General features: G+C 37.6%; 1 protein-coding gene across 5 annotated transcripts in view; it reads left to right on the top strand.

Moving 5' to 3' along the window:
- Nucleotides 1-878: 878 nt before the first annotated feature.
- Nucleotides 879-10,665, top strand: part of LOC121865853 (ER membrane protein complex subunit 8-like) — a 17,439-nt gene continuing 7,652 nt past the window's right edge. For 3 of the 5 annotated variants that reach the window (XR_006088837.1, XR_006088836.1, XM_042365411.1), the window contains exons 1-5: nt 2,181-2,317; nt 4,576-4,800; nt 5,138-5,214; nt 5,657-5,726; nt 6,967-7,064. Coding sequence is in view for 3 of the 5 variants with exons in the window: in XM_042365411.1 (XP_042221345.1) it covers nt 2,312-2,317; nt 4,576-4,800; nt 5,138-5,214; nt 5,657-5,726; nt 6,967-7,064 (476 nt within the window). In the remaining 2 variants the exon portion in view is untranslated. Of the gene's footprint in view, nt 947-2,180; nt 2,318-4,575; nt 4,801-5,137; nt 5,215-5,656; nt 5,727-6,966; nt 7,065-7,740; nt 9,759-10,665 lie in introns of those variants that run through there. The other 2 variants (XM_042365410.1, XM_042365409.1) reach the window with 2 other exon arrangements.

Genomic DNA, 10,665 nt, shown 5'->3' with positions numbered 1-10,665 from the left:
TTCTCAAACTACGAAACATAACACATACATACTATATATATACATACGTAGGGGACCACTGACCTTTAAGGGTTAAGTGGCCAAGTATTATATATTCATAACTTGCTAACATATAGCCTCCTTCATGTTAACTAATACTATAATACCATGTCACGCCGTGTCTTGGTGACCTATATAAACACTGTGTATATACATTGTTTATATACCTGCATTGTCTCGGTATGTTGTTTGTATACTTGTGCTGTGAATTTGTTACTTTTTAGTTAATAATTGAGATAATAGATAAATAATTACTCTTACAATGAATTAAACCTTTAGAAAATATTGCCATGTTAGGGAGTGACAGATGTTAACGCACAACCACGAGTATGTTGGCATTTTCTTATCTTTAGCCAAAATCTTTAATAAACCTTAAATTGTCTTGTTCTGGGTTTATAAAAACTTAGGTATAATTAATAAAAAACTAATATAATTTATACTAACCAGGAGTAATTAAATTTAGTTATTATTTAGCTCGTATTTCCTGTTTTTACAGAATATGATAACTAGGACAATTTGTTTGTTTATATATAAAAGTCACAATAACTACAAAATTGAATCAAAATTAAACTATTTAATATTTTAATTGTATTTTTGGTTCACTTACATAAGGATGATCTGTTATTAAACAAATTCATACTTGTTAATTAGTTGTATTTTCACCATTGGTCGTAGTTAAAAATTAGATTACTATATTAAGCATTAATATAATAATTACTTTAAGAATTTTATTAATTATCTTTTCATTATTTTTGTCTGTAGTTTATATAATATTCAACTTTATATAGTAGGTATTTAATAAGATTTGGAAAATATATTAGAGTCGTGGCCATGTTCGTGGTCCATCACCAGCATTGACCAATTTAAACGTCATCCAGTGTTTACCGTGTTGAGTGAGGTCTCGTGTGTGAGTCTGCCATATATTGTTATAACTCATCATAGCTCTACCTTGGGCTTATTATATTGTGTTTAGTTAATTAGTATTTATATGTAGAGTGTCTGGTGTGACTATTTCATGTGTGTTTGATGTTTAAGCTTATAATTACTGGAGTTATTGAGGGCTGCCAGTGGCTTCCATACTTAACCGGGGTTTACGTAATTGTGTCATTTATTGCTATTTGTTATGTATTTTCAGGTGTATTAAGACTTCTATTTATCCTAATTAAGGTAATTTATCATATGGTATTATCAGGTGGAGGGAGAATCAATTTTATGACATGTATCGTTCAGTACTGAGTGACGGGGTCAATACAGTAAACTATTATAGTAATTTATTGGCGAGTTTAGTGACCTGTCTGGGTGAAATTTCTCATGGTAATACTTTAGATATTAGTTTCATGGTAATGTCTGAGAACACCGCTACCACCAGAATGAGTTTTTCGATTTCAGTCATATATTTTCCCCCAGCTGACTTAACCAACCAAACAAACCTACCTAACCTTAGCTAATTTCCTAACTGGGGGCGGACCACCCCGCTGTATTAAATAAAAACTATTAAATAAAAACTACTTATTTTGATATCTGGTACCAATGAAAGCAAATTTGTTGTTTAATTTTGTATTTTTTTGTGGATGTTAGAGTGTGCTCGGACCAAGCGGGTTGGTTGTATACAAAGAGAGCAGACAACAGCACGTTCTGATTCAGCAGATTTGTCGGAGGAATATTTATAGCAAATAATTAAATTCTTCGTGTAGAGACATCATTTTAGTGTTATATGATCAGTTTTTCACCGTGTTTTACCCCACAATTCCCCTCATCCTTTATGCCCTGCCATCTACAGGTGATTTATAAAAGTAGATATAGAAAAATGAAAAAAAAGCGACAAAGTGAAAATATAAAGTTATCGCTCCTTCTAAACTTAACAATCACCAAACACAACAAGTGAAAAACAACGGAAATCCATAACTGGGTTCTGGTGGTGGCGGCGTCCTCGTAAATGGCTGATATATTTGTTGACAGACTCTTCTTAATACTTTAGATGACAGACACATCTTACCATACTTGTTAATGAATGATGTACACTGTATATGGTCTAAAGAATCATACATATAGACTTGTATTAAACAGACAGGGGTGTAATCACATGTCTCTTAAACCAGTACAGTTGGAGATAAGCTCCGAGTGTCACCTGTTTCCCACAGATGATGCCGAGAGCGTGACGACGTTCTCCCATTTTTCCTCAGTCGGTAAAGCCCTCTCGGTGGCGTCGGTCCATTTGTTGTCATTATCTGGTGGTTGGGTTAGGCAATAATACTGTTCTCGGACACACAGGATGAAGGTTTGTCTGGTGACGTAGCTTTTGTTAAGGATTGTGCGCCCAGCTGCTTCATAACCTTGTGTGTGAGATGTAAGATTTGGCTTAACTTACGATTATTATGATGTTGCTTTTAGACCTGAACCTGTTATACCTTAACACACACACACACACACACACACCTGCTGTTGAGAATTATTTACCATGTCACTGTTATATATTCGGTCTACAGTACATACCGCAAACACTGACATTGCTACATAATTTTATATAATATACCTACTTGATGTTGATATAGTCTTTACCCTGGGTTATTTAATTAACTAATGTAAGTTCAAGTTTACCATTAAATTAACAGGTGGGTGAATAATGAGGATTTTCTTCCAAGTTCTAAATAAATAACTTTTTCTTCCAGCAGTTTAGTAGTGAATGAATAGTTAACCAGATCTTCACTTGTTTTTTATGTAATGTCTTTCATCCCCTTGCGATTATGAGCACAGTTGAACCTGGTAATGTTGAGCTTGTCTGGAGTCAAAGTTTTAGCTTTAACTTATGGTCAAAGCTTAATTTGCCCTTATTTGATCAAAGTTTAATCTGCCTGTGTTTAACTTTTGATCAATGTTTAATCTACCCCTGTTTAGCGTGTTTGATCAAAGTTTAATCTGACCATTTTGCTTGTTGTTAAGATCTAAGCTTAAATACACACTAAGGTTTACTTAAAAGAGTTTGTGGTGTGTGTGTGTGTGGGTGTGGGTGTGTGTGTGTGTGGCGACCTGTGGTATAATGGTCAGCATCCTCGCCTTGCAAGCGAGCGGATCCAGGTTCGATCCCCGGGTAGTGTGAAACTATGGGCAAAGTTTCTTTACACTATTTGCCTCTGTCTACCCAGCAGTAACTGGAAACCTGGATGTTAACCGATTTGTGGATCGTGTTCTGGGTAATGCTTAGCCAGTGCAGTTAGCAAGTTGTCCGTTTTTCTCGGACTATTCCTTGAAACTGGGTCATGCAGCTCGTTAACTCAGGGTGTGGTTGTTGTGTTGACGACAGCTTCTACGCCTTAAACCAGGGGTGGGCATTTATTTTTGATGGGGGGGCCACCTCATGAATGGTGGCGCACTTCATGGGCCACAGGTTAACAGCGACGAGCCAGTATTGCTGCTATGTCCACCCAACTTCCAAAATTGTCCTTTCTGTAATTAATAAGATTTTTTTCTGATTGCCAAATGCAGTGGCGGGCCACAGAAATAATTTGGCGGGCCAAATGTGTCCCGCAGGCCGTACTTTGCCCACCCCTGCCTTAAACAAATTCATGTGTTGTGGGGGAGGAGAGGGGGGGGGGGAATAAGACCTACAGTGTACCCAGAAATCATTTTCATGTCACTTGTGATCCTCTAACATAGACCCTGAACAAGAGGTGGTGCTTTGAGGATCATCATAAATTATCAACTCAGTTATATCCTAATTTGATTATTAAAATATAACCAAATTGATAAGGTACAGATGACTCACTAAATTATAACCAATCAAATATTTACCTCAATATATATAAATAGGGTTTTGTCTCATCATAAAGGGAACACTATGTAACCTTTCTTAACTCATAGTGTCATACAGGTAAACAAGTAAGACGCTACAGAACAGGAACACTGTACAGTCGTAGGTGTGGTGACAGCTTAAGGTCAGCTTCTTAGAAAGTTTGAGAGTAGTTACAACAAAGGATCGTGTAATTTATTGTGTTTTTTGTGATTTTCGTCGAGTGAAATGGCAGAGTTTTAAGTGGTGTTTACCCTAGCCTTCATCATCAGCACGCCATCATCTCACTAGAGGGCTTCGTTCACCTCTCTCAACAGTGTCCACCATAATCACCCTTAGGCAGTCTGATTTTTACAGCTTTAATTTAATACTAAGAATACCGGTATTTATTTACCATGATCTTGTACAGCTTGTGAGAGTTTGCTAGTTGTGAGCTGCCTGGTTGATTAAGGATACATTGTACTGGGCTATATGTAAAGTGATACGGTAGTCATCTTGTTTAGGGAATATTTGAGATGAAAAGTTGATTCGTTGGTGAGATTTTAAGTGGAGTTCATTGTTAGATAATTCTCAACCTTATCATATTAACCATTAAAGCTGATTTTTTTTTTTTCCCTCTTAGTTCCACTTTTATTATACAGTATTTGGGATATTTTAAACTATATGTGGTTTAGTTTTCATCATCTGTTGCATTAATACTAGTGTAATTTATGTTTAGGAATTTAAAACTAACGAGCGTTGATTCTCAGGTAAAAGCGTGCAAAATGTCCGGAGATATCAGCCTGGCGTGCTCCACACTCTCCAAAATGCTGCTCCACGCTGCCCGCTACCCCCAGTCTTCTGTGAGTGGGGTGGTGCTGGCCCAGGCAAGAGGGGGGGACACCACCTCCAACACTGTGGTCCTGGTCGATGCCGTTCCTCTCTTCCACTTACAACTCAGTCTGGCCCCCATGCTAGAGGTGGCACTCACTCAGGTAACTCGCACTATTCTGGTAACTCACGCTACTCTGATAACTTACTCTGGTAATTCAACCTATTCTGGTAACTCACACTATTCAGGTAACTTAAACTACTCTGGTAACACACACTACTCCAGTAACTCGACCTACTCTAGTAAACTCACACTGTTCTGGTAACTAACGGTGACAGGATGCTAACCTCTTTAACAATTACCTAAATCTCCTTTATATTTTTTCATGACCACAATATCATTATTTTATACATATTTTTTCCCTCTGATGAAGTATTCTTATTTAGCTTGGTTTAATACTTGTTTTAATATGACCCTGTGATGTGTTTTATGTGTTACAGATTGAACAGCGATATAAATCAGAAGGGTTAATAATAGCCGGTTACTACCAAGCCAATGAACATATAAGAGACAATGTGTAAGTATTCTGTGTGTACGTTTGTATATTGTTGTTGTTTTAGGTAGTTGAGATAAAGCAGTTGTGGTATTTGTCATGTGTTCAAATGTTGTTGTCAGAATTATGCCAAGGTATTATTTTTCGCTCACCACTTTTGTTTGCACGCACACACTACTACAACTACAACTACTACTACTACTAATAATAATGATAATACTTTACATGCACACACACTACTACTAATACTTTACACACACACTACAACTACTACTTTTTTTTTTTTTTACCGTGGCCTCCAGCCTCCCCCAATAGCCACACCTTCGCCACCATTTAATTACCTTAATATTGAATATCCTAATACATAAGTAGCTACTACAACTACTAATAATAATAATAATACTTTACACACAGAGCAAAACAATAGCCAAACATTGAAAAATTTACTCTGATGTTTTTCTTGCAGTCCAGACTTCGTGGCCTTGAAAATAGCGGAGAAGATCGCGGAAAACAACAACGACTCCTGCCTGATAATGGTGAGTCATCCACGTGTGAAAAATGTCCGGTCTTAATTTTGATTATACAGAGTCTTTAGAATCTACAGAGAATCAGGTACAGAGTTATTAGAATCTACAGAGAATCAGGTACAGAGTTATTAGAATCTACAGAGAATCAGGTACAGAGTTACTAGAATCTACAGAGAATCAGGTACAGAGTTACTAGAATCTACAGAGAATCAGGTACAGAGTTATTAGAATCTACAGAGAATCAGGTACAGAGTTATTAGAATCTACAGAGAATCAGGTACAGAGTTATTAGAATCTACAGAGAATCAGGTACAGAGTTATTAGAATCTACAGAGAATCAGGTACAGAGTTACTAGAATCTACAGAGAAGTAGATACAAAAATGTGCTACAGGTACTGATTGATAGTTTGTCTTATAACTCTACAACCACACCGGAACACCCACTAGCAGTACAGTATCTCTGCTAGTTGTTAGTATATTATAGTATTCCCTTCTGCCTCATTAATGACCTCCATACTAGCCCACGTCACCTCACACCATCCACATCTGCTGGCGGTAAATATTTTCTTCCTGTCATTTAACCCCTTGTGTATGGGGGCCGCCTCTAAGGTGAATAAAATCATTGGGTGTCGGCCAAATGAAGTGTCATAACTGGCATCCCTGTGGTGAAGGGGTTAACTGTTTAGTTTGGGGGGACTCTTTTGTCTTAACGTTATGACAGTCAGGAGGATATACTCTTTGTCCTCAAGGGTTGGGGTCATGTTTTCTTAGTGGTGATGAAAGGACTTAATGTTCACTAATATGTATGATTCACTAGATAAATTTATTCTCCAGCGTTGAATTTTGTTATTTTTTTTTTTTTCTCAGTGTAGGAGGAAACATTCAGCCTTTCTTTACAACAGATTAAAAACAGACATGAGAAATAGAGAATATTATTTTGTGCAGACGTCAACTGTGACTTATCCTCTTGTTTGTTTATGGTGAGGGAGGAGAGATGTATGTGTGAACAGGGAGAGCTTAATAGGTTGTGAAAAATGCTACGGCTATATTTTGTGCTGGCGGCGTATTGTGAAGCCTGCCCATATCTCTGACTATCTTACCACTAAACACCCTACAGATCTCTCTGCTTCTACCTCAACAACCTGTCACCCACTATGTGCTGCCTTATATTATTTCTGTACCTGATGTGTGAATAAATAATATGAAGATTAATACTGTACTAATGTTGCTGTTTTTTGTTAATTTTCAGATTGACAACAAAAGAATGTGTCTGAACCTCATGTCAGCTCCAGTAATTGTTTCACAGTTGACATCAGAAGGAAAGTGGAAGAGCAAAGAGAAGGCGAGGTGAGTACTGTAGTGCTTATACCTGTACTGTACTGTACTGTTATACTTACAAGCAGGGGCTACTGTACTGTACTGTTACACTTACAAGCAGGAGCTACTGTACTGTACTGTTACACTTACAAGCAGGAGCTACTGTACTGTACTGTACCATAATTACTGATGTATTTTGAAATTACATGCCATTGTGATCAGTTACAATCATCATTGCCTGTACAGTAAAACCACCATAACTCGACATCCGATAAGTTTGCATGGCACCGGATAGCTGTTACATTATTAATTTCCTATTAGGTCTTTAGCCCAGATGCTTCACTGGTACACTAAGACATACAGTACAATAACTACACTAAGATTTTTAACTGCATCCACGTTTTGAAGTAATTTGGTCAAACACTGCTGTAAGGGGTTACTCTTGAGGAGTTTTTACCTGTTGCATTTAGAGAGAGAGAGAGAGAGACAGACAGACGAGGACTACAGTTGTACAGTTAGTAGTGTCATGTAAGGTGATTTCACGGGTGTTATATTTGCCCTGGGAAGTAATCGATCCCAAATTAGGCTATATAACTTGTTTTACAGGTACGTTTAGAACAATTTAATGTAGTCAAGGAGACGTGTGGTCTATGTGAGTTGAGGCTCTTTACAGAACACATTAATAACAGCACAACTTATTTCCCAGTGTACATGTGGAAGCTGGGTCACTGGAGGTCATATCACAGCTACTGCAGCGTAGAGTTCAGCACGACATAAATGACTTTGATAATCACTTGGACGACCTGACCTGCGACTGGTCCAACCCTCACATCAACAAGGTCCTGACCACTCTTACAGCAGCAGCCCAAGACTAGCATCACTGTAGGTGTTAATGAGGAAGTGTGTTTAATGGTCCAATCCCCGAGTTCTGTTCGGTCACCGTCTTCAATAGGTAATGTTAGTTCTGGCACTCGTTAAGTCATTAGGTTTGTTCTGCTGTCCAGTACTTCCATATTTACTGTCCACAGATGTGAGGAAATGTGTGCAGGAGATGTACATGTCAGATGTCTAATTGAGAGTACAGTATAGTATTTGTTTGAGGAGTACAGTACAGTATGTAGTACTGTACCAGTTTCTCTTATGAGTGGCCCTTTTATTAACTTTATGCCAGCCATACAGGTCAGCATAATGATATTCAAGTGACTCCAAATGTATATACAGTACTAAGGCCAGCATTACAGTTTCTTATTTTATTTTACTTATTTTTTGTTATAGAATTACAAAATGAATGTACTTTTTTCATATTATTTAATTATATATCGTAATTAATTCTTCAGTTATTGTAGCAATTTATGTAATATATTTTTCCCCATATTATTATTTACAATGTATACAGTAGAACCCTGTGTAAAGGCTGCTGTCTTATATATCATTAGGTGGACAGACAGTGTAGTGGAATAGCTCACATAACTTTCAGCAAGATATGAGAACCTTTTTCTCCTCCACAATATTATTAGACATACTGTACATTACTGTGTTACTCTTGATAAATAAACCTCACACACACGTGCGCACGCACACACACACACACACACACACACACACACACACACACACATATCACATTATAACCCCTCTTGTACAGAGTTCCCTCTCTGCTGAATAAAATTGTCTGTTGTTCGGCAAATAAACTATTAAAAGTAGTCTCCCATAATAAAAGGGTGAAACGTAAGAGAAGAATATTCTATTTTTACCTTCTGAGGTAAATGTTGGTCGTGGAAACAACACTTGTCTTAACTTCTCGGAGCAAAGTTCCTGTTGTGTTTAGGCCCCGGGGACACCATTGTTGGGGCACGCAGGCGAGTGGTTACAACTCTCTCCTCCTGTTCCTGGGGTCATTCGTTCTATTCCCAGGCACTCCCAATTCATCCCGCTGTGAATTGGTACCTAAGTTTACAACTTGGGGAAGTGAAGACGGTTGAGTGCAGTACCGGCCATGCTGCCTCCTTGTGTACCGAAGGTTTAGCATACAGTGTGCTGTATCCACACTGTCCTTAATGGGCAGTCATGCCTATGGGACCCAGTTTCACTTTCCACACCATTGTTGAAGAGCAGCGGCTGTACCACCACCTCATTTTCATATCATAGTGCACAGTATGGTGGTGGACTCTGTCATCCACAAGGAACACATCTTTTGAAGCTGATTAGGGACTTATTTTTTAATTTTCCTAATTTTCTTGCTCGCTGCAGCATCACCATAATTCTACACTTGACCTTTCATAATACACAAACACAATATGGAAGTTGTAGTATTTGGTGGGCAGAGAGAGAGAGAGATGATCCTGGTGGTGTAGCGACTAATGCTGCCTCCATCTTTTGGTGTCATCTGTGGAGTGACTGGAATAACCCAACCAGGCTATATAGGAACTATCTTGTGCAGGACAAACTTGAGTCACATTACACTCGATGTGTTTAGCTGTGGGATGACATTATATGGGATTCTACTGTATACATAGTAAGTAATTTTATCCCAGTAAAGGTAATGAAAAATATGGGTTATAGTGTTGCTAAGTTTACTGTATATATTTTGTTTTTATATTATAATCATACAATTGGGGTAAAATAATACATTAAGACTTACCCAACCATTTTATCAGTAATCTTCTCCTTCAACTGATACTGCTGATTAAAATTTGTCCAAGAAAAAATAAATAAAATACAGTATGACGCTTTTTTATTTATTAGTTTAAGTCTCCTCTAATAAAGGTGCTGAGGGTAAACTACAGTACAGTAAAACCTCAATAAATCAAACTTAGATATATTGGAATTAGCTTTTTGGGGACTCTGAGATGCTCTGGTCACCAGGAATATTAAAAAAAATACATATTTTATGAAATGGCGAGGGTTAAAAAAATGAAATGAACAACACTTACTCACTGAGTACTGTACAGTGGTATACAGTTCTCCTCGACTTACGACCGCCCCAGTCGTACCAAAATTTTTTCAAATTACGTATTTTCGTCTCCCAACGTTAGTGATTGCGGTGTACTGACAAAATTTTCATTTGTAATTCCCTTAAAATGGCTGGCAAGCTTAAAAGTGAGAGTTTTGTGGTGCTGAGAAGAAAAAGAGACACCCATTTTAGATTTTCTATGTATTATCTTAGCATTTTCGACTTATGACCTGGATTTGGGTCCCTAACCCCGTCGTAAGTTGAGAAGTGCCTGTAATCAGATTTACTATAGGCCTACTGAGAACTAAGACACCTGAGGATGTAAGCAGGCTGGGGCTGACCGGGTGTTGTCACATTCACCAGGTTTATTTATTTATTGATTCAGTATTATATTCTCATATGATTGGCCTCCTGTGGTTTTTGGTTCATCATGATTAATATAACACCTTCAATAATAAAGAAAAAATACAATACTGTATGTAAGTTCTAATATGACTTGAAAATAAAAGGATAAGTTGTATCTGAAGGTATTACTTGGGATGCGTTCGTGTGAGAGCTTTCAGCAATAAGCTTACACCAGTCGCTATAACACACTGTATAGTATTTGATATGAAGATATCTTCCTACAATGTTATTTATTACGTTTGAGTAATACATGATGGCTCAGTTTGGCTACTT

This window comes from Homarus americanus, unplaced genomic scaffold (assembly GCF_018991925.1).
Source record: "Homarus americanus isolate GMGI-L3 unplaced genomic scaffold, GMGI_Hamer_2.0 scaffold34354, whole genome shotgun sequence".
Lineage (NCBI taxonomy): Eukaryota > Metazoa > Arthropoda > Malacostraca > Decapoda > Nephropidae > Homarus > Homarus americanus.
This window is presented reverse-complemented; position numbering and strand designations above follow the sequence as displayed.